This window comes from Sphaerodactylus townsendi, linkage group LG13 (genome assembly GCF_021028975.2).
Source record: "Sphaerodactylus townsendi isolate TG3544 linkage group LG13, MPM_Stown_v2.3, whole genome shotgun sequence".
Taxonomy (NCBI): Eukaryota; Metazoa; Chordata; class Lepidosauria; order Squamata; family Sphaerodactylidae; genus Sphaerodactylus; species Sphaerodactylus townsendi.
Genome location: NC_059437.1, coordinates 24,630,212 through 24,652,902, shown reverse-complemented (window position 1 = coordinate 24,652,902; position 22,691 = coordinate 24,630,212). Strand labels below are relative to the sequence as shown.

The 22,691-nt window shown below is 44.9% G+C and overlaps 1 protein-coding gene across 1 annotated transcript in view; it reads left to right on the top strand.

Moving 5' to 3' along the window:
• The first annotated feature begins 438 nt into the window (after positions 1-438).
• MAMLD1 (mastermind like domain containing 1) overlaps positions 439-22,691 on the top strand; it is a 106,519-nt gene continuing 84,266 nt past the window's right edge. Inside the window, exon 1 of the mRNA XM_048514459.1 lies at positions 439-762. Within this exon, the coding sequence (XP_048370416.1) occupies positions 709-762 (54 nt within the window). The 5' untranslated portion in view covers positions 439-708. The remainder of the gene's footprint in view (positions 763-22,691) is intronic.

Genomic DNA, 22,691 nt, shown 5'->3' with positions numbered 1-22,691 from the left:
GCACGCTCTCTTGGAAAAACAAAAACAAAAGTCTGGTAGCCTTGAGCAGGGACGAAAGCAATTCACATTAAGAAAGGGGAGGGAGACGGCCATCCGAAGTGAAACTTCCTACGCAGCGCCCCCCATCAGGATTGCCTCTGTGGCCACTTCCGCGAATGCAGAATAATGCACTTTCAATCCACTTTCACCGTTGTTTTTCAGCGGATGTTGCCATTCCCCACAGTAAGATCCAGCTGCAAAGTGCCTGCGGCCCCGTGGCTTCTCTGGGGCGGGCAAGGCCGGCTGCGCCGCTTCCCCTTTAAGGCTGGCGTTTGCCCGTGCGGGGAGAGGGCGAGGGCGCGCGAGCGTGGCCGTGTCTCCTCCCCCCGAGTGACACAGCGCTTGGCTATGCCCTATCAGTAACTTCAAGCCCACAAACTCCACCTTCGACGAGAGGAAACTGTGGGCAGAAGGAAGCGTAGTGAGCGAATCGAGACAGACAGTGAATCATTAGCAAACTGCAACGCCGGGATGAACTTGTCGGGAACCTAAAAGGAAGGGGGGAGGGACGGGAAGGGAAGGGAAGGCAGAGGAGCAACCAGCAGCGCCGAGGGTTTCTGTCGCCTCCTCCGCTCGGCCGGAGGGACCCTTCCTTCCCTCTTGGCGCGGCCGGGTTTTGTCCGAGACGGTCAAACTGGATGTAACGAGCTGGTGGAGCGCCAGTCCAAGATGCTTCTGGTGTCCCCGCGGGTAGAAGCACCACGCATGGAGCCGCACATGCCGGTAAGTCCGAAGCAGGCTCCCTCCGGGCGCGCGCGGGTCTTCGGTCCGGTCCAGTTGGAGGGGCGCTTGCTGCGGGGGGGGGGGGGGGGTCCCAAGTTCTCGGGATGGGCGAGTCCTGCTCGTCCTCCCTCTCCCGAGGCTCCGTCCCTTGCTGAGTTTTTTTTTATTGTGCCTTTGGGAGACCGGGAGAGGGGAAGAAACTAAGGGGGCTTTTGTGTTTTGGGGAGGGGGGGGGAGAAGCAGACTTCGTAAGAGGCTCCTGCTCGCCTTGTTCCGGCTTGTGTCAGGCGTCCCCCTCACTTGGGGGCCGGGGGGGAGAGATCTCTCGGCGATGCGTGTTTAAAATGGTGGTGGATCAAGGTGATTCCTTGCCATCCGAGTGGCTGGTTGGAAAAGGAGAGAGGAGGCGCCGGGCGCAGGACAAGCCGGCGTGTGCTCGTGGAGCAAGATCGGTCCAAGGAAGACAGACAAAAGTGTGGCTCCCCCCCCCTTTTTTCTGCTGGGTGTCTGGCTGAGAACCAGCTGCCGGGGGGGGGGGGAGAGGAGGAGGAGGCCGGGGACGCGCGCGGGCTTCACCCGCCTCCCTTCCCCCGTGTTCTCCAGCCTGCCACAATCCGAGACTGCCTCTCGCGTCCCGGAATAGTTTGGTTCCTTCGGCAAACACCGCTGGCAGCTCGACCCCGCACGGCTCTGCCGCCGCCAAGATCGCCCCTGGCCCGCTGGCACAAAGCCACGGCGATCAATGCAAAACGAGGCTTTTACTGGGATATTGGAGGCGGGGGGGGTCGGTGGGTGGGTGGGGGGAAGGAAATCTGCATCAGGGTTGTAAAAACGTATCTCGACATCAAGTCTGGGAAGGAAGCGGCCGGGGTTTGATGTTGGCGTTATTATTATTATTATTTTTAAATAGCCTGGGTTAAATGCTGACTGCACAGAAGACTTAATAGGATTAGAGAACTGCCAGGACGTTCAGTCTGAGGCGCTGTTGTGGCATCCCTGGGTAAATAGAGCCGGGCAAGAAGGCTGGTTCAGGCTAATGAGGGGGGGGGGGGGCTTTAAACTTAGCTCAAGCAGATAGGCGTGAATCCGGGAAGGGGGGGGGGGCGTGATGTTTCTGAAAGGTATCTCCTGTAGGGCGGTGCTAAAGAAACTATTGAAAGGTGGGAAGGAAACTAGAAAGTGTTTGTTGGTTCGCGGTTCCTTTTCTTGTTAGCAATTTCAGTTTGTAAAATGTAAAAAGACTTTTTTTTGGGGGGGGGAGGGGGATTCACTGTAGACCTGTACCGTTTATCTTCTCCCTCCCTCCACTGCTATGCTCCGCAAGATTTCAGACTGTAAATTCTTTGGGGTGCAGACCTGTTAAAACCTTGCGTTTATCTCAGCTGTGATGTGCGTTGACAATAAATGTTTTGCTTTAATAACAAAGCTGTGTTGGATTTTTGTGGGGAGGGGGCTGTTGAAAACCTGTCGCCTGCCAAAGAATCCTGTGTGATCCGAAAGCTTGTTTCCAACACTTAAATATGAATTGATCCAAACACTTGCAGTGCCTTTCTTGCCTCCTGGTGAAGCCCTTCACTGTGGGTTTTTTTTAAAATCCACCCATGCTGACTCACTTTAAAAAAAAGTATTTTGATTTCTCACCCTGTGATTAAGAGGCAAAGTGGAAGGAGCCACTTCGCCGGGGTAAACAAGTAGCTTGTTGTTGACTGGGCTGTACAGCTGTCTCCCTTGTTAACCCGGAGGAGGAGATGGTGGCCCCGGCTCTGCTGCTGCTGGCGCTGCCACCGTGCTTGGGTGATTCATTATTAGGATCTCTCTGCCTTCTCCTTTTGGTGTCGTTTGACCCCTTCTAAATTAACTCACCACCATGGTTGCTGGGACCCCTCGACTGGAGACGGGGGGGGGGGGGTTAAGGAATGGGAGGTGGATTTGTTTGGGTGGCCTCTGGCTGCTACTTACTCTTATATTCCCAGGCTGTGCAGCATGCTTTTGTTATGGGTTTACTAAAGGGGAATGAGATGTAAGAGGTGGGGGGAGATTCTGTAACCAGGGAGATTAGGGGGAGGGTATTCCTGCTCCCAAGGGTGGAGGAGGAGACTGGCAGCTCCCCCTGCAAGAATTGGCTTGTGCTTTCTTTTTGGACTGCTGCTCCTTCTTCCTGGAATAATAAATGTAAAAACCTCTCTCTCTCTCTGTCTTTCTCCCTGAGCCTGATGAAGCCAGGGAGGGAGGTGGGGAGGAGAGATGGCACAGCGTCTGCAAAAGATCCTGGCGTTTGTAACAGGAGATTAATAGGTTGCAGGGGAGTCTCTGTTGCCATCTAGCATCATCTGCTCTCTGTTTCCTATCTCTGCAATTTGCAAAGGCTCTCAGGGGCTACCCGCCCCCCCCCTTCCCCTGCTAGTCTAAGGCAAGGATCTTTTCGTTTTTGCAAAGATGCTGCACGGAGAAGCCTCCCTTCTAGCAGGAAGGGTCGGGCATGACTTTTGAATGGACCCTCTCTGTGTTTTGGGGTTCAATGCCTGCCTTCTTTTGCGTGTTTGTCAGATGTGCTGTCTGCTTCGGGGAGTGTGTGGTCCTGTGGGGTAGGTGGATGCGGTGAGATGCTCGTGCTTGCCCACCTGCAGCTCCTGTCATAATTGGGTTGAGGCTTTTCTCCCTTTTTTTGTTCTTCTTTGACTAATGCCAGGGCGCCTGTGAATGTCTCAAGCAAGAAGTTCCAGGGATTAAGCCTGCTCGAAAGTCTCTCTTCAGACAGCAACTTCAAGGATCTTGGTGCTTGACAAAAAGATGAGGCCAAGGGAAAAAAAAGACTCTTGCCTGTTCTAGAGGCCTTACAACTTAACCTTACAAGATATTGAAAAGAAAGAAGGCTCTGGCTTCATTTTTTTAAGGAGGCAGTGCTTCAGACAAGGGGTAGTTGGTTTGTGGCCACTCTTAGTGACGCAACTGTGCTCTGCCTACACCAGAGGCACTGTCTTTGGTGTACTCACTTTCTGGGTGTCAGATCCTGAGTTGGGAAATGTGTTTAGGCCCAGGTGAGCGGTGGTTGTTCAACACATGCTCGAATCTTTCTGGAAGATGGTTCTCATGCTCCATTCTGTAACTTCCAAGGTTGACAGAGGTTGTGGTGCTCCAGTTATTTCTCTGCAGAGGTGTGGGAGTAGGCAGGAAAGGGGAAAAAAACCCTCTTCTTTTCAGCGGGCACTGCGGGTAGAAGGGGTGGGTTGTGTTGGACCACAGAATCTACTCCATCTAGTCTGAAATTGCCAGCTACATCCCGGCTGTGTAAAAGCTCTGCTCAGGAGGGAACTCGCCCACAGTCATCCTCAAAAGTATCCCTTCTGTTCCATTCTACACAGTTTCCTTCCACCTCCACATTCCCCCACCAAACAAGCTATTCCTCTCCTACTCCTACCCCAAACACTGTGAAAACTGTTTCTCAGACAGATCTGTGTTGTGCAGAAGGGCGGGGGGGCGGGGCAGGGGGGGGAGCACACTATTTAATACTGACTGATCTTTTCTGCCCTTAAGAAATGTGTCTGGGAATAGAAATTACGCAGTTAGGATGTTCCCTTGAAAACCTGATACTTTCAACTAGCGAAGAGTTAACTACAGCAACTAGTTGAGAGAAAATACTTAATTTACCTATTATATAATTCTCTTGTGTTTCTATATTTAGGTCTTCAATCCCTGGTTAATTCCTAAAGCATTTCAGTTCTGGAGGTCTTATGCTTGTGGATAAATTGAACAATCAAATCCTAAAGGGACTCTGGATGGGAGTGTCTTGATGTTTCAAGAAATTCATGGACCTGGGATTTGGCATGTATGTGGGGAACGGTAAATCTATATTTGAGCACTTCTAACAGCTTGCCCAGTTATCAAACAATGGTGTGAAGGGCAGTGTGTATTCAGGGATTCTTTGGTAGGCAAAGATATAAAATTTAGTCCTGGCTGCAGAATTCAGCATTCCAGGGACATGTTTTCTGAAAAACATTTTCTTCTAAAATCTAGGTTTCTATTCTGCAAAGGTGGGCTTTAAACTGTGTGGGTGATACCTGGTGACAAGGTACCAATGGAGTCAATGTGAAAATCCGGAAAGCTTCTCTGGGTTTTAATCTTGGCAGACAATCTGTGCGGGAAACTTGGATCTTTTCCACAACTCAGGGTTTCCGTGCCCTGATGGTGGGTTGGAAAAAGTGCCCTGGAAAGAGTTGGCCTAGTCATTCAGTCCTCTTGTTTACTAGTGTATTTATTCAAATATTGATACTCCGCCTTTCCTCCTGGCTCAAGGTGGCTACAGGGAGGCTGTGAGATGTGAGGTGACTCCTCTTGGGTTGGTGACATTTCCCATTAACGCTCCAGTGTGCCTGTGGCATGAAGTAAGATAGCAGCTTGCTACTTCCTGGAAGCTGGATTGAACCGGGTTAGTGTGGTGGCTTGGAATGTCAATCTGGATTCTTGACAGATGTCATAGGTATGTTGGAGAGTTCACCATTAGCTCAGGCAGCTGCTTCATTTGGTGGCATCACCAGATTGAAATGGTCATGTGTCATGGCTGTTATACGGCTGCCGTGTGGGAATCATTGAAAATATGGTGGCAGTTGCCATAGATTGAGCAATTTGGTGAAGTAGTATGTTAGGAAATCTTCATTCGGCTACTACAAGCAGCTGTCACGAGAAGCCTGAAGTGGTATGCAGATCTCTTACTTGGCATGGTGGCCTGCTACACACATTCCCATAATGTAAGCGTCAGTTCAAAGAAACAAAAATGTTCCTGTCCAATTTTCTTTATCCCATGTTCCCCAAGACATAGATATTTGGACAAATGGGAAGGCTGGATAAGTAGAAATGCAGTTTTGTAGGTATTATCCTGGTATCTCTATAGTACATTTAATCTAACACTCTCCTCCCACCCACCCCCCACCCCCCGAAGCTCAGAACAGTGTACACAGCCCTTCCTTCCTCATTTTATCCTCGCAGTAATCCAGTGAAGCAGGTTAGACTGACACACAGTGACTGGCCCTGAGGTCATCCAGAAGCTTAATTGCAGGGTGAGGGCTTGAACCTGGGTCTCCTGGACCCTAGTCCAGTGCTCTAACTTAGGGATGTCTAACTCGTGCTCTTCAGATGTTCATGGACTACAGTTCCCATCACCCCCTGCTAGCATGGGCCAATTTGCCATTCTATCAGGGGCTGATGGGAATTGTAGACTAGGAACATCTGAAGCGCCAGAGTTGGACACCTCTGCTCTAACTGCTACGTCACACTGGCTCTGCTCATGCAGCCACATCATTGGTGATGACTTAATAATTATCAAAGGGCCCTGTGAGAACCCAAAGATTAGGCTGGAGGGTTGATCGCTTTCTTAAAACAGCTTCAAGGAGCTCCTGGCTGTCCAGTCCAAAGGCCTCATGTTTTATCCGGTGGGCACATATTAGTTATTTTCTTAATCATCATATCCTTTTAATAGTGCCAAAAGCAGCTCACCGCACCAAAAAAGGTGGGACACACAAATCCATAAATTAATATAGAACCTGTAGCGAACATCCTAATCCTCATGGATCTGCAAATTAAAGGCTTCACTCCCCCCTCCCTCTTTATAGCTAGACGGATTGCCTGTCTGTACCTTCCACAAAGTGCCACTGAGCATAATGTGAGCAAATCACAAATCAAGTGCAAAACACGGGCTCCCTCCTTTCTCTTCTCCCCCTCTTTGTGCTTCCCTTCTGGAGCAAGATTATTGGAAGCTAAAGCTGCTGATGTGAGAGATGGACCATATGGTGCCTCCATAAGAGAGAACGCTGAAATGGCCTTGAACCTGCCGGACTGACCAGCTGTTTATTGCCAGGAAGAGTAGCTAATCAGCTCTTCCCCTTAAAGAAACATTCACCTCTTTTCTTTCTTGGGATGCTCTACAGTTTGCATACCAAACAGCTTGTTCTCAACAGGAGGAAAAAAGTATTGGTGTGGTGCTTTGCCCTTGATAGGGGTGTGCTTCAGGCTCATGGACATCTTTGACATGGGCAAGTCTTGATGATTCTGGAGGGGGCAGCTGCAAGGGCATCTTAGCATACAGATGGGCAAGGAAGTTCAACTGTTGTGAAGGATTTTATTGTTCTCAGACATTTTACTCTCTTTTATCCCCCCCCCCAAAGGGTTACTACCTCCTGACTTCCTTCCCCTCTCTTCAATGAAGCATCCCCCCCTCCCCGTGCGTTGAGAAAACACTTGCTCAAACACTTGCAAGCACTTACGAAGCGAGAGGCACGCAAGACCAGAAGATGAGCCAAAAACCCTCTCCGTTTTTTGGCAGTTACCTTTTTTGGTTCTCCATATGTTGTGGGGAGGGGGGAAAAACAATTTAGGAAAAGATGTTTCTGGTTGGAAAGGGAGAGGAGGAGAGAAAAATGACAAGGAAATTCCATGTTAGGAAAGCATTAGCAAAGGGCGACTTCTAATGTTTTCCTGCCATTGACGTTGATGGTGACACAGCTGTGTGGGCTGAAATGGGAACGTCACCAAGCTTTTAAACTCAACCAGGAAGTAGTCTGTTGCTCAGGGATGAAAAACAAATATAAAGCAGTATATCTTCTGCTAGCTGAAGTTAACAGCTTCTCTCCAGCCAGGGGAAGGTTGTTTCATGTGCAGAGCAGATTTTGCAATTTCTCAAACGCTGTTCCCCACTCCCACCCCTTCCAGCACACTCACACACTTTTAAAAAAAAAGAAAGCTCCCCCGTGATGATTTCGATTTGGAAAGGAGAAGATGTTTCTCTTTGGTATCAGAGGAAGAAAGCACGGAAGGAGACTGTGCCTAGCAAAATCGCCCTGAGTCTCCAGTCGCTGCAGAAAGAGGAAATGCAGTTATGTGGCCCTTGAGAGATTTAATTGATTTCATTGTCATGAGCTTTTGCAAGCAGCAGCCTATTTTACCAAATGCAATAATCTGTGGAACCTGAATTCTGCCTGTCCAAATGTCTAACTGCATTTAAAGAAAAAGCAAAGAGATTAAGGGTATGACTGAGAACTAAGTAATGTATGATGGGATGGAACCTGTGTTTGGCACCTGAATCCCCTCTGCCCAGTTTCCACCTCACTTCCACTGGCCAAGGTGCTCTACTCATTTTTTTTTAACAGGCTTTTTAGTCACCAGAACTACTGTGAGAATTTGGTGCCAGTGATAGCTGGTGAAATCTAATCACCATTTGTACTATATCTTGGGCTGGATGGTTATATACTATGTTGTTACCTGTTTGTTTCTTCAGGTCAAATTCTTCCTCCTATTCTTCAATTTTGTGTTGTGAAGGGCATATTCGGTCACTGAAAACTTAAGAGAGTATCAGTTATGTCCACAGAGTTCAGGCCCTGGGATTTTTCTGATGACTACTTCATGCTTGACTGTCCCTCTGTACCGGAACATTGCTGGTGGCAAGATGAAAACACCAACTTGAACTGGACTTCTTGTATTACAGGATAGAACTTTCTGAGCTCATCTGAAGAAGAAAATATATGATGCAGCTCTTAGTTGGGATGTGGGCTCTGTAATTTTTGTTGTTGTTGAAACTATCTTATTATGAGGAATAATGAGGAAAACTACTATTGGATATCTAAATGGGAGGTAGGTACATCTGACTCATGGGGCAAGAGCTGCTACAAGTCAGTAGGATTTCTGTAGGAGAACTTGAATTATATCCCCATTAATTAGTGGAGAGAAGAGTCTGGGGTTGATCCCAGGTATTCCTGGGAGTGACATGGGAGAATAGGCAGGGGTGTATCATGCTGGCATCAGCTCTGAGCAGTAGACCTGGGCACTGGCATTGGCTCTGAGCAGTAGACCTGGACACCGGCGGTGGCTCCCGAGTGGTAGACCTGGTTGCCAGCACTGGTTCTAAGCAGCTGACCTGGACATTGGCGTGGGCTACAGGCGGTAGACCTGGGCTATGGACAGAAAAATCAGATTTTGTCTCCGACCTCCATTTTTCCTGGATACGCCTCTGGCAACAGGTGTAACTGGCACCTGCCACCACTGCCTCCTGTCCTGCCTGGTTCCAGTAGGCAACTCTATAGCCCATTCAGCTGGGGCATTGTCATTGGAGACAGTTTATGCTCTTCAGCTCCATTTGGGTGCTTTCATGGCCAAAGTTAGCATGAGTGCATAGCGGCAGGCTCTTCACCGCTCTTCTTGAAGCTTGGTGGCAGCAGAATGAGTGCAGATTTGTGAGCCTGCTGCCATGCTCTCCAATTGCTTGGGTGGCAAAATAAGTAGAGTTAACAATGGAGTTCTTTTTCTGGCTTGGAAATCAAAATGTTGTGAGCTGGTGCTGTTTTCTAGTTACCCCCATTACCCTTCCTGTAGTATACTTGGTTGGACAGCACCATTTTTGTGGTTCAGCAATTCATGAGTCAATTGAAGTCCCCAAAGAGATTGGTGTGTTGTCTCATTTGTCATCTATGTTGGAGAATACTAGGAGATAGCATTGACTTGTAGAGTTGACTGAAGGGGCGGCTTCTGCAGGCGTTTGAAGTTGTCCTGAGCGTGTGCTGTGAAATTACTGTTTGCAGAAAGCAATTGCTACCTTGAAAAATAAAGTTTCCAGCAAGTGCTTGTTTGAACCAAACGTTACGTTTGTGAACGTTCCTTGTGAAATTGGCAAAGTACAGATTTTGAAACAGAAATCTGCTCTCTGATTGCAAGGTAGGCACATTTCAAAAAAAAAATATATGAAGCGGACATTTTGAAATTCCAAAAATGAATCAAGGTTTTCAAAGCCAGTTTTGAGTCTGAAAACATCAATGAACGTAGGTTACGAACACAAGCAGGAAAGAACAAAGTCCCATTCCTGAATCACCCACTGGACACTGGGTACTCAAACAATTTCCACTAGTGCCTACCTATTCAGTAATCAATGTCTGGTTGGAAGCCAGTTCTCTCATTGGGAGTTGTGAAACAAAGGCAAAGAGAAGTCCTGATTTAAAAGGAAAATTAAGTTATTAGCATTGTTTCCTCTCCTGGCCTTTTCAGAGTTGCCAGCAATGCAAGAGTATTTAGGGCAAGGTGCTTCTAAGTTACGATCCATTGCCAACTGGTTTGGTCTCCAGATAGTTAAATCTGCTCAAATTAGAAGGTGGCATCCTTCCAAGGACTTTTCTTTATACCTGTCAGATTTGCCACTCGCTTATTTAAGAAATGATTAATAATGTATATAGCTAATTTCTTCCTTTGCTGCCCCCTTTTCCCAGTGTGACCCACTACTTTGGGGGGGGGGGATTGTATTTCAAACTGAAGGATTTGTGTGTCCAAGGCTGTGCGTCAAACTATTTTATATCAATATTGATTTTTTTAAAGGGGGGTTTCTGTTATAAAGAGGGAGCGTTTATCCCCCTGAGCTCTTGGGCAATTATCTCAGTGCCATAAATGTTGATACGCACATAATGGATGTAACTAAAAAAATCTCCTTATCCAAGCAGAAAAGCCTGGGTGTTTGTTGGAGCAGACAGAATGCTGAGAGTGTGAATAGACAAACCCATATGTCGTCAGTGAGAGAAATAAATGATGGACGAACAGGAGTTGGTTACTATGGATCAACACAATGCAACCAATTCCCATCATACCCCTCTCTTAATAATATACCCGCTCCGGTGCCACTGATGGGTAGCCAAGGTAGCACCAGTCAACTGTAAGCCTTTTTAAAAACAAAACAAAACAAAACTGTTCTTCAAGAATACTGGAGGCACAGAGCTACTGCAAAGTTCGCTTGCACAAACCCCTTCAACAAAGCTTGTGTGGGTGAACTTTCCAGGAGTTGTGATGTTGAGTCCAAAATGCAGGCAGCAGCATTCTGTTTGCTAGTAAATTTTGACAGAGACTTAGTAAATAGAGCTTTGGGGAATTGACTATTGTGGGCTTTCTTGGTTTTGTGGCTGTGATCTGGTAGTTTTCGCTCCTCTAACATTTTGCCTGCATTTACGACTGGCATCTTCAGAGGTATGTCATGGCGAGATGTGTTTCTCTCCACGGCTCAGTGTGTTAGGAGCAAAGACTACCAGACCACAGACACACAGCCTGGAAAACCCACAACAGCCAGGTGATTCCAGCCATGACAGCCTTTGACAATACGATGGGAAATTATTTGAGGCTTGAGTGTACAGAGGAACCTGTAGTAGTATGATGGAGAACTGTGCCTTGGTTAATTTCCATCAAGTACTCTGGCTTGTCTAAAAATAAAATTACTCAAACCAAAATGTACGTAGATTTTCAGAGGCGGGTATTCCAGAACACTTTACTATAATACAAAAATAATGGCATGATCAAGTGGAAGTTCTTAAAATCATTATTTTTGCATTTAAACTGTTAAGACTGCAGTGGATTGGTATATCTTTACATTACTGTGAAACTGCTGATACATTGATAAGGGATTCAGGGAGTGCTGAGACTTGGGTTAAGTGCTTTTAAGTACCAACCAGAGCTAAATACTTCTAGGCCCCATTGATTTCTGTCTCGCATTTCAAACATTCACATTTTTATCAAGACTAGATAGAATTTATCTGGATTCTAGTTCATCAGTGTAGCTCTTGGAATGTCACAAGAAGTTTACTATTTATACACTTTTCTCTCAAGAAACTCAAAATGGCTTACAATGTATGTATGTATTTATTTGTATGTATTTTTAGCCTGCCGTGCATCCCAAAGGTCTCAGGGTGGGTTACAACACAAGGGCCCGTTACAGTTTAGAATGTGAAATGGCAAAACAGTAGATAGCAGAAATTGCCTTGAGCCATTGGTTTTCCTTTCAAGAGTTGAAACAAATTCCTTGGCCTAGATGTAGGTCTTTCATTAGCCCCAGGGCATGCAGGTCTTTCACTAAACTCCAGTGGGCTACATTGACTGGTTTCTCTGAACCTCTTCAGGAGCTAATGCTATGAGATCCCCCTTTAGAACACATGTTGTGTGAAAAGCCTTCGCATGTAACCACACGCCAGGAAACACTATAAATCACATTCTCACCCCCCCCACTCCATCTTTACTATCTCTCTTAACATAAATGGTAAGTGCTCTGATGTGCGATCAGGTCGCTGTTGAGTTGGGTATTGTACCTTAGTTAACCTATAGAGGCCCCTGCAGTTAGAGGAGGGAAGGGAGCAATGAGTGATTTGGGAAGTCCCAGCCAGCCAGGGTGATGCTAGCAGCTGGTCTCTCATACAGCAGGGGTTACAGAGGAATCCCATTCTAGTCTTGTGCTTTCCTTCATAGTACAAAGTCTGTAGATCTGCAAAGGGAGAGGCAAGTACTGCATGTGCTGATCTGAGAAAGCCAGCCTGGCTGAGGATGGTGAATCATTAGTTCTGTATACCACCCAAGTTCTTCTGCATGGGAGTTCCCTGTTTTCCTATGTAGAAGGGGTGTCAAACTCTGGCACTCCAGATGTTCATGGACTACAGTTCCCATCACTCCCTGCCAACATTATGCTTCGTAGTCCATTAACACCTGGAGAGCCAGAGCTGAAAACCCCTGCTATATGTCAAGCTATCAACTTGTACTTGCAGAAAAGTACCCCTTCCTCCTTGCCAGTCCCACTGCTGTTAAAAATTGGTTGCTTTTAGGGACTGCTGGTCTGTCTGCACAAACTACCCAGGTGGCTGCTGGGAGTGACAGAGGGTGTTTTTTTAAAATCCTCCAATGAAGCAATGAGCCACTTAAAAATAATACCTGGGAATCTTCACAGTATTTCAGAGGTATGGGGTCCACAAAGGTTGCATTGTGTGCAGTGTGACGTTGCACACCCTGGTATCCTGTGCTTCTTCGGTGTGCACATCTGAGCAGTGCAGTTGTGTGGGATGGCAAAATATCATGGCCTGACCCAGCTCATTTTCTGAATAAGAACAAAGGCTCAAATAAGTGTTGGTTACAATTTGGGTGTCTGTCATTTGCATAATAGAAGAATACCTAACCGGGTTGCTCTCCTTTCTACAAATTTTATCTGGCAGCGCCACAGAATTGCTTAGTGGAAGTTTGCAGTGCTCTGGAATAATAGAGAGAAATATTTTCCGGTGAAGTCAGGTCACGAGAGCTTTGCTTGGAGCATGCTACTGGAGCGATTGCACTCTTCCAGCTCCTGTTCATCACACAAAGAGCACGTGGAGCAGCAAATTAACTGGCCATGTGGCAATCAGATCTAAAAACATGGCTTCTGACGGAAGTTCAGGATCCTCCACACCTCAAAACGTATTATTTTACTCTTGAGGTGGACTAGGGAGAAAGACATCTTGCCCAAAGACCTCCAATGGCTTCATTACTGATGAAAAGGGAGGGGGTTGAATCTACGCCTCCTGCTGTTCAGCTCCATCTGCCGACCCTAAACGTTGTGCTGAGGCCATTGCGATCAGTCAGTGGACGGAAAGCTGGACCTTGGATGTGGTTCTTTCCCACCCCTCTGATGTGATCTCTGCAGGTACCTCCCAGTGACCTATATAAGTGATTGCTAATTTGTACTTCCTCCATGTTGAGCCATAGCCGTCACTCATACCATTTTTAAGGGTGCTTGGGCTGGTGAATATGTATTTCTCAAACAGGTTGTCTATCTCCTCTAACAACAAATAGACTTTTTGTCCCCAATCAGTGATAAATCTTGGGTCTTCTGAGGATTCATTTCAAACCCTAACTTGTTCTGGTAGCCTTGCTGTTGTTTTTTCAAAAAGGTGCAGCTCTAGTGATTAAGACACTGTTTTTTCTGAAGGCATCTTCTGGGTCTCGCCTGGAGCATTAATGACATTTCCACACTGTGCAGAACCATAAATGGGTTCTGCCGTGTCAGATGCTGCTGGTGTACTTGAGCCTCCTCTGCCTCATTCTCCTTGATTTGTTTTTCTGCAAATCTATTTGCTGAACTTGGCTCTGCTGTCCCTTGTGCTCTTCACGGTGAGGAGAGACAGCTGGAGGTTCAGTCTGTTGCAGGCATGAGAGGGGATTACCTCCACAGGGGAGGGTGTTTGCCTGTTGTGGGGGTGAGCCACAGTGGGAGCAGCTATTAGTACTGGTAAAGTCTCGATCGCTGTCTCTCTTACCTTCAGAGGTGATGTGCATAGCAAGTGAGAATTCGTTCTTAACTTCTTAGGGCTTCCGTTGTTCTCTAAGGACAAAATGCTTAACCGTGGGCTGTTTGTGCTAATTATGGCTGAGTGTTGTAGCTAAAACCTTAAACCTTTTTTTCTGCTTCTGCTGTACAGAATGACAAGCAGATCTTGCTGATAGTTCCTTAGGGGCATGCTGAACCCAAAGTTCCCTGTGTATTTGGGGATCTTAATCACATTGAGGCTTGAAGAGTTATGTCTATGACCCCTTCCCTTTTTGACTCCTTGAAGCCCCATTTGGCCAGTCCAGTCCTTGCTGTGACGAATTATGCCTAACTTCATATAAGTCTATTAACCAGAGTTCAGACCCTTTGTTTAAAACCATTTTTTGTGTCCTCCACCAGACAAAACCAAATGGAACACAAGATTTTGTTCAATTTTGGTCCTCAGACCTCCTCCACTTTGCCTAGCAATTCCCAATGAAATGGTTGATTCTAACAGGTATAAGAGATAAGATGAGGAAAAGACAATTCTGCTCGAAGGGTGACCTATCCAGTCTTTCATTGTTGACTGTAAATAAATATGTGACTTTTTTTCTATGTGCAAGTGGAGGTTCGGGCAAAATACTTTGCAGAGCAGGGAAGATCTTGTCTGCTGCTTTTATTGAGTCTTGTTGATTTTAAGTGGAGAATACTCTAACATGACTGTACATCTAAACAACGGTGACACTTCACAGATGACACCTGTTCTTGGAAATGTTGCAACGCTTCCTGTAGTCTTCAGGACAGGAGGGATGGTACTGTACTCACATTTTAAAAACTAGAACCAGTAAGGCAGCTAATTATAGGTGTGTGACATCATTGTCAGTGTCCTTGTATATATTTTGTAGGTCTGTTGATGGTCAAGCACTGATCGCTTGACATTCAGAAATTCTTGCCTCAGTGCCCCCCCCCCCTCCCCCATGGCTCTTGTTCTAGGATGGTAACTCCCCGACATTCTACTTCAAGGATAACTTTTTCCACCTGATTTTGCCTGTTAAGTACCTCACAGACTCCTGCCACAGAGAGGCTCCTGGGAAATGTTCTAAGGGTGCCCACTTGGCTTATGTGGAGCATTTCGCCAGGCCAGTCAAAATCACCTTCCTTCTGCACAAGGGCAATTAATTCTCCCCTTTAGGTACTGGAGGATGATCATAGTTGTAATAAAACTGTCTTGCAAAAGCTGTCTGTCATTTCAGCTACAACCTCTAAGGAACCCCAGAATGTGGCTTGAAAAACAAGATGATAATTCTCATCTATACAAACAACAAATTTCAGGATGTTTCATTTTATTGGGTCACAGGCACGGTCCCTCTAAAATCTACTCACTAGGGGTTTTCATGATCATATTTTCCAGGTTGGGTGACAGGTAAGTTGAGATCCTGATCCTTAAAGTCTTTAGCCTCTTCCTGCTCATCTCAACCTCCGCTTCACCTCTTAAACATGTGCACAGACTAGAGATTGAAGCAAGTTCAAGCATCATTAACCCCGGATAACTGATTGTGTAAACAGGCCCCTGGTGGCCGTAAGTGTTTATGCAACTTGCTTAGTTTAGTGGGCCACGTAAGAAATCAGGTAAATGTGCCGCCCAGCTCCATGTTTCGATGCATTTATTTGCTGTCACTCTTGTACTGTTATCAAAACTTCAAGCTGTGAATGCTAAATGTGTGCTGCTGTTTCTGTGCTTTTATTCGGAAACTTCATTTGTCTATCCATGAATTTGTAAAACTCATTGAAAATATGACCTTTGATAAAATTTGCTGGACTGTGGCACAATCAACCCTATTAATTTTCCTTCGTTTAACTTGCATTCCTGTTTCCATTCTTTAATCAGAGTTTGCAATTCTAGTTTCCATTTTATTTCTATCGGGCTACAAGCATCCTTTTTAAAAAAAAACAAATGGACCTCTTGAAAGGTTACTGAGTCATTCATGCCCAAAGCCCCACCAAAGTATCTTGGGAGGGCTGCATGAAATTAATGCCAGTGCCATTCTCTGCAGAGTTACACCCATTGTTACACCCAGAGTAAGCCCATTGACCTCAGTGGAATTTAGAGTGTGTAACGCTGCTTAGGATAGCACTGCCAGACTCCATCCTCTACCGTAAAACTACTTGAAATGCTAACAACATTTCCAAGTTCTCGATCCTGAACAGCTTCCTGGACCTTGAGATGGTTGTGTTGCGCTGCAGCTTGAATCGCTAAGAGGTCTAGATACTGATATTGGGGGCTTGAAGCCTTCCCCCAATGCTTACATCTTGCCTCTTTTGTGTTAAGATTGACCAAGTACATCACATCTGCAGTGGTCTTTGTGTCTCATTCTGCAAGACTGGTGAGCTTCGTGCAGTGCTTTGTGAAGAGGTCCTGGATTTGCTAAGCTGCTTGTCTGTTGGGGATTAATTTAACCTCTAATTACTACGTTTTCTTCACAGTTTGCTACACATGAACATCTTATAACAAAAGAACAATGAGGGGTTCAGTCTGATTTAGCTGTGGCTCTGGAATTTAATTTAGGGGATACAAAGTCAAATCTGACATACTTGGGGCTGCTAACATATTTGCACGGATATTAGAATTCAAGGATATAATCTTGTTTTCTAATGATACAGCAGTAGTAGAGTAAATAATGCTGTTAGCTGTAGCCACGAGCTTGGTGTTTCTGTTTTGTTTGTTTTTTTGTTTCATGTTGGATGGAAAAACAGTTCATCAGATGCCATTTTGTTTCCATCCGGTTAACAGTTCAGGATGACTATTTAAAGCTGTCGCATTTACTACAGTCGGATTTCTTTCTTGTATAGCTGGTGTTCCTTCCTGATTGAAAGGAGATTACCTCTTATTTCCTAATAAGCATTTTAGGTGTTTATGACTGCACATGCAAAACAAAACAAAACAAAAATCTTATTTTCTTTGTCAAGCCAGTGCAGCCATTGTGTTGGCAGAGTCCCAGCTTACACTGCCATCATCTTAGCCCCTCTCATACAACATATCCATGGAGATGGAATGCAATTGGGGGGGGGGATGAGACCATTTAGCTCACTACTCATGATCAGGTCCTCAATATTCAGGGTTCATGGGGAGGTACCATACATATGCATACAATGTAGGAAATCTATACACCTTCCAATAACCATGTGAGTCTGTTGCAACCTTCCCCTTCTGCATTTAGTCTTTACAGGTGATGTTGGGGAAAGGACTCTTGTTTAATACATCGCATGAGAAAGAGGTGTAGCGCAGTGGCAGAGCAGCATGGTTTGCATCACAAGATCTGAAATGCAGTCCATGACATCTCCAGTTAAAAGAATCTTTGAGTATCTGGTGGTTCTCCAGAGCTGCTACCAGTTTAAGTACTGAACTAGGTTAAACCAATAGACTCCACACAAAACATTGAAAATTTGTTCATTAATCATGCAAGGTTTTTCAGATTGCTTATTAATATTTTTGTCATGCATAAGCTTGAGAGGTAGTTGATCTCAATTTATTTCTCAGGTGAGGATCACAGTCTGAGAAACAACAACGCTTTCCTAATCCCAGTCAGTTGAACTGAAATACTGCAGTATGTTCTTAAATCTCGGTATTTAGCTGTTAAGTGAGGAGATGAGCAGTTAGATCTGAGTTGTAATCCCAACTAATTACTTCATTGGGTTTGCTCCATAAATTTGCTTGCTAAAATTGCCTTGTGAACAAAATTTATTTTTTAAAAATAGAAGAACCTGTACAGTCCAGCAACCTTCATTCCTTGGATCTAGTGTGCATACTTTAAAATGTTAACTTGAAATACTGTCTTCTTGCAGATTGACCACTGTTAATTACTCCTGGTGCTGTGGACACATACTTTCCTATCCTTGCATTGATTACTATATTGGTGAAGTGGGAACCCCAATCTACATTTTTGTGAATTGGCAGTTCTTTAGATCTAATTGTGGAATCTACTGAAAGTTCGGTACAGTTTTAACAGACTACTTGTATACTCAAGCTATATCATAGCCAAAGTATCCTTACTAGATTGTTGAAATTATACAGATCTCTTGCATTCCCCTCCCCCTCCACTTTTTGGCTCTCCTGTAACCACCATTTGCCATGAGATCAGGCAAAGTATGGTCAGCTCTAGCTTCCAAATCTTTGGTTTGACATGGATTTGAAAGCAACGTTTTACATTAACGCTGACTGGAATTGAAGAAGAAGAAGAGTTTGGATTTATACCCAATTAGTCTGTTAAAACTAGTGATGTAATCTGCAGTCAGAAACACTTGCAGGCTTGATTGGATTAGCGTTGTTAGTTTCATATAGAACTTGCAATGGAACATTCAGGCAGAGATGCAAACAAACAGTGTTGATTTTTGTTGGTGGGTGTGGGTGAGCTACGATATAACTTAGCCAGGGCAAAACACATCAGCTTTGTCTATTTCGCATAGTGCTTGCGATCTGAAAGTTCAAGCAGAGATACAAACTGTAGGGTGAGTGGATCAGATTGGATTCGATCAGCTTCTTAACGTTCAGGCAGAGATGCAAACTAACATGGTCAATTGGACCTGCTTAGTAAATTACATATTGAACTACCAATGTAACATTAGGGCAGAGAAGAAGAAGAAAAGTTTGGATTTATATTCCACCTTTCTCTCCTGTAAGGAGACTCAAGGTGGCCTACAAGCTCCTTTCCCTTTCCCCACAACAGACACCTTGTGAGGTAGGTAGGGCTGAGAAAGTTCCAAAGAACTGACTCACTAGCCCAAGGTCACCCAGCAGGAATGTCGGAGTGCGGAAACACATCTGGTTCACCAGATAAAACCTCTACCACTCAGGTGGAGGAGTGGGGAATCAAACCCAATTCTCCAGATAAGAATCCACCTGCTCTTAACCATTACACCACGTTGGCTCTTAATGGTCAAGCCTAACAACTTGGAAATGGTAGAGGGAACTTGTGGGCAAGAGAGTTTATGAACCCTTGGTATATTCCTGTTAGAGTCTTTTTAATACAAACCAATTCCCACCTTGGTATTCTTGAGGTGGAAACTATTCATATGCAGTCTGCATTGTAATTAACCTTTTGGAAAATATCTGGAGCAAAGCAGGACCACAAACTTAGTGAAAGCTGCTCCCTTAATTTACCTATGGCAACATGCTAGTTTGAAGAGAGCAAACCCATCACGTTGTTACCTCCGCCAAATGTAGAAGGAGGCACCAAGGAAGACAAGCTGGAAGTTCTGGTTTGTGTTAAGCACATGGGAAAATGAAACAAGGGTTTATATTTTTGCTTATTTCTGCAACCATTAATCCAAAATAATATAATCTTGTAAGCATTCCCCAGAGCTGCATCTTACATGAGGAAGGAAATGGTCTCTGCTCTTATACAGAGCGGAGAAAGACTAGTGAATAAGTCTGTTTTCAGGCCTGCATTTTAATGCTTGACCTTCAGGGTTAAATTTACCACAGGTGACCAAGCTAAGTGAGCCTCCAGATCCGTATCATTCCACTCAACCCCTAAAAGCAATCTCCCAATACTGTTAGATAATTGTTTCCAAATAGCTATCAGGTACTCATCTGGTACAGTCAGCAGAAGACTACAGAATAGATAGTGGATTTAATTCAATTTTGTTCTTTCCAGCTGCTTCTGCTTTTACTGGCATGCTCAGAACAATTTTCTCATATGAAAGCAATTGCTGCATTCTTTTAGGGTTTTTGAAAAGTAACCCAGTAGATCATGATATCCTGATTCCCTCCCCCCCTCCTCATTTTTCTGGCCCCTCTCTAACTTGTTCCTTTAGGAGTCCTTGTATTATCCTAATTAACTTGATTTTTTAAAAGTCACACAGGCTGCAAAAACAACTCTGTACAATGCTGCAGTCAGAAATGCAGGCCAAAGGGGTTGATCCCTGACTGCCAAGCCGTGACTCATTAGAATGGAATTTCTGTTCCTCCCTTGTCAAAGACTGCAACTTACTCCAAAAGCAGCAAGTCTCTCCCTTTGATGCTGCTACTCTGAAATGCCTTGCATTGTTTGGTGTCTCTAACAGTATTTAAAGCCACAGGCCGCTGTGCCGGAATCTTGTTTTGCATAAGGACAGAATTTATGGGGTTCTTGTTTGTTTAGCTGAAGTGTATTGAAAGGGTGAACCTCTGATGCTTGATGCTGAAGTACTAGAGTAAAATCTACCTTCCAAGGAAGCCTTACAGAGCTGAACAGCAGAAACACTTGTCTGCCCTTAGATATCTCACCTGCAAAGGAAGAGACTCTCGGGGGCTTCTTTTACACACACACCCTTTCTCCCTTCACTATTGTGAATTGCTTAAGTCTCTTTTTCTGCCTACTGTAAATTTGTATTAACTCTGCAATAGGTGGATCTGTATTAGCTTCTCTGATGTGTTTCCTTTAAATATATATCACTTTTGGCCTCTAGGAGTTTTACACTTTAAGAAACTGGAGCCAGTGGCTCTTCTGGTTGTACTTGTTTTGTAATAGCAGCAACTTTGTTTTAAAAAGTGGAAGAAAATCTGTTATTTGGACAGGGCGATGCAAAAGGGAAGGAAGGAAAGATCGGTGTGCCCTATTTTTTTTCTTTGTTAAAGTAGTCATGTCTCATTTCTCCCTCTTGATGTTTGTTTCTTCTCCTTCATTTTGTTCATGAACATACTAAGCCCGGCCTAGGTGTCAAACTCGCAGCCCTTCAGATGTTATGGACTACTGTTCCCATCATCCCCTGCCAGCATCATGCTGGCAGGGAATGATGGGAACTGCAGCCCGTAACATCTGGAGGGCCGTGAGTTTGACACCTGTGTAACTAGGGTCTCTTAAGCAAGCCAAGCCAGCCATCCACCTGAAGTAGAGGATACCAAAATTCCCTTACCTTATGAGGTGGTTGTTAAAATTGCAGCAAAGTGCTTTGAATAGCGACAGTGACTTGGCCCATACTAACCCTAGTAAATTGGGACATTAAGCATGGTGAAGGCTTGACGAGGGTTGTAAATTGTCAGTTATTTAGTTTTATTCCTGTTTATGCAACCAGAGGGTGGTGTGTTGCTATTTAGATTTTTTCTTTCTCTTGCTTCCCAACACCTGTTCTTGTTCAAGTCTATGTTGACCTATGTATGTTCTGCTGACATGGAACTTTGATGCCTTTTGTGTTATTACCCTGCTGAGAAATTAATTTAGCAGTCCTTCCTACTTAAAGCCTAGTTTTCACTGCGTTGGTAGGCCTGTGCATGATCCTACGGACTGCAGTTGGAGGTCCATGCTTTCTTTTAAAACAAAACATCCTCCCATGAGAAAAACTAGATCTTGGGCAGAATAGTAGTGTTACTTTCTCTTAACATGCTGGTTTTGTGAGTATAGGAGTGAAAGAGCATTGTGTTATGTAGGTCTCCACCCACAGACTGAAGTGTTACAGCCCAGGCACAGAGTGGCCATCTTTGTGAGAAGTAGGCCTAAATCCTCCCTCTGTGTTTCATCACAATCTACCATAAGAGACTTTTAAAGTACGCTCTTTCAGTTACATTTTTGTCGTGGTTCTCCTTTCCTCCAATTCAATGTTTATCCTTACATCAACTCTGAAGTAAATTAGCCTGAGAAAGAATGACAGGCTCAAGGTCACCAAGTGAGCTTAATGACTGAGGGAGAATATAAACCCGTCTGAGCCCAGCATTCTAACCATCACACAGCAGATGCGGTGCCTGCATTTTGTTTGGGAGCTGGACATGGAAAAAAACATCCAAGTATTCTTAAGATTGTTCCCTAATTTACTTGAGCATTTCTTCCCTTCAAAAGTTCCCAAGTTCCTCAGAAGCTTTTCTGGTGACAATGCAAGGATTTGTTATTTGAGGGAGCGTTTTAATAGTTGGGAATCCGCTGCAGTTTATTTTAGCAGTATACATTTTCAGATGTGGGCTTATAATAGATGTCTTTCTAAGCACATTAAGTGCTTTGTAACTTAATCACAGCCGTTTTGCATTTATGAAGATTGCTGCCTGCCCTGAACCCTTGTGAATGGGATGGATTGCAAATCTGAAGTGAACAAAACAGATGCATCTTGATCAGGCTTGCAAACAATTCCGCAAAAGTCACCAGCCCTCTATTAAGGTGGCAGAAAAGAGAGAGGAAACCCAACTGTTTGCAAAGCTTCACTACCAAATTGCCTGGAGGCAATTCTTACTCTCTGCAGGCAGCCAGGCAAAAGGCTATTCACACTCTGATCTCTCTTTTTGCTTTTCTTTTTAAGTGCTCTTTGAAAAGTGAACTTTTAGGATTGTTTCTTCACAACCCACATGAGACCTGATAGTCTTTGCTGAAGCCTGCCCCACCCCAAATCCGTAGAAAGTGCCTCAATTGTATTTTTGAACCCTTAGAAGCTTAGAACTTTTGAAATGCAGATAAAAAAATGCATTTTGTCCCATTCTGAAAACCGCAAGATCTTGGTGTAGTCAATAATTCTATGGTAATGGATGCTCAGTTATCAGGCTTGGTGGGGCTGGTCTGCTTGGCTGATGAGAAGTGGCCTGTCGGTGCAGCTCCAAATGCCAGGCATTGTTTCTTGAAAGTGAAATGCCACCCAAGGCACAGAATCAAAAGGCGCATGCCTCTTATGCCATCGTGTGACAAGTGTGGCATGTCCGTCATTCCCAGCATTTGCCTGTCATCTGCCCCTGTATGCAGTCGTTAAGCAAATGAGATTAATTAAGTGCACATTTGTCACAGTACCACCAGAACGCTCTGGGTGATTAACAAACATCACTCTAAGCCAGTGATGGCGAACCTTTTCGAGACCAAGTGCCCAAATTGCAACCCAAACCCCACTTATTTATCGCAAAGTGCCAATTTAACCTGAATGCTGA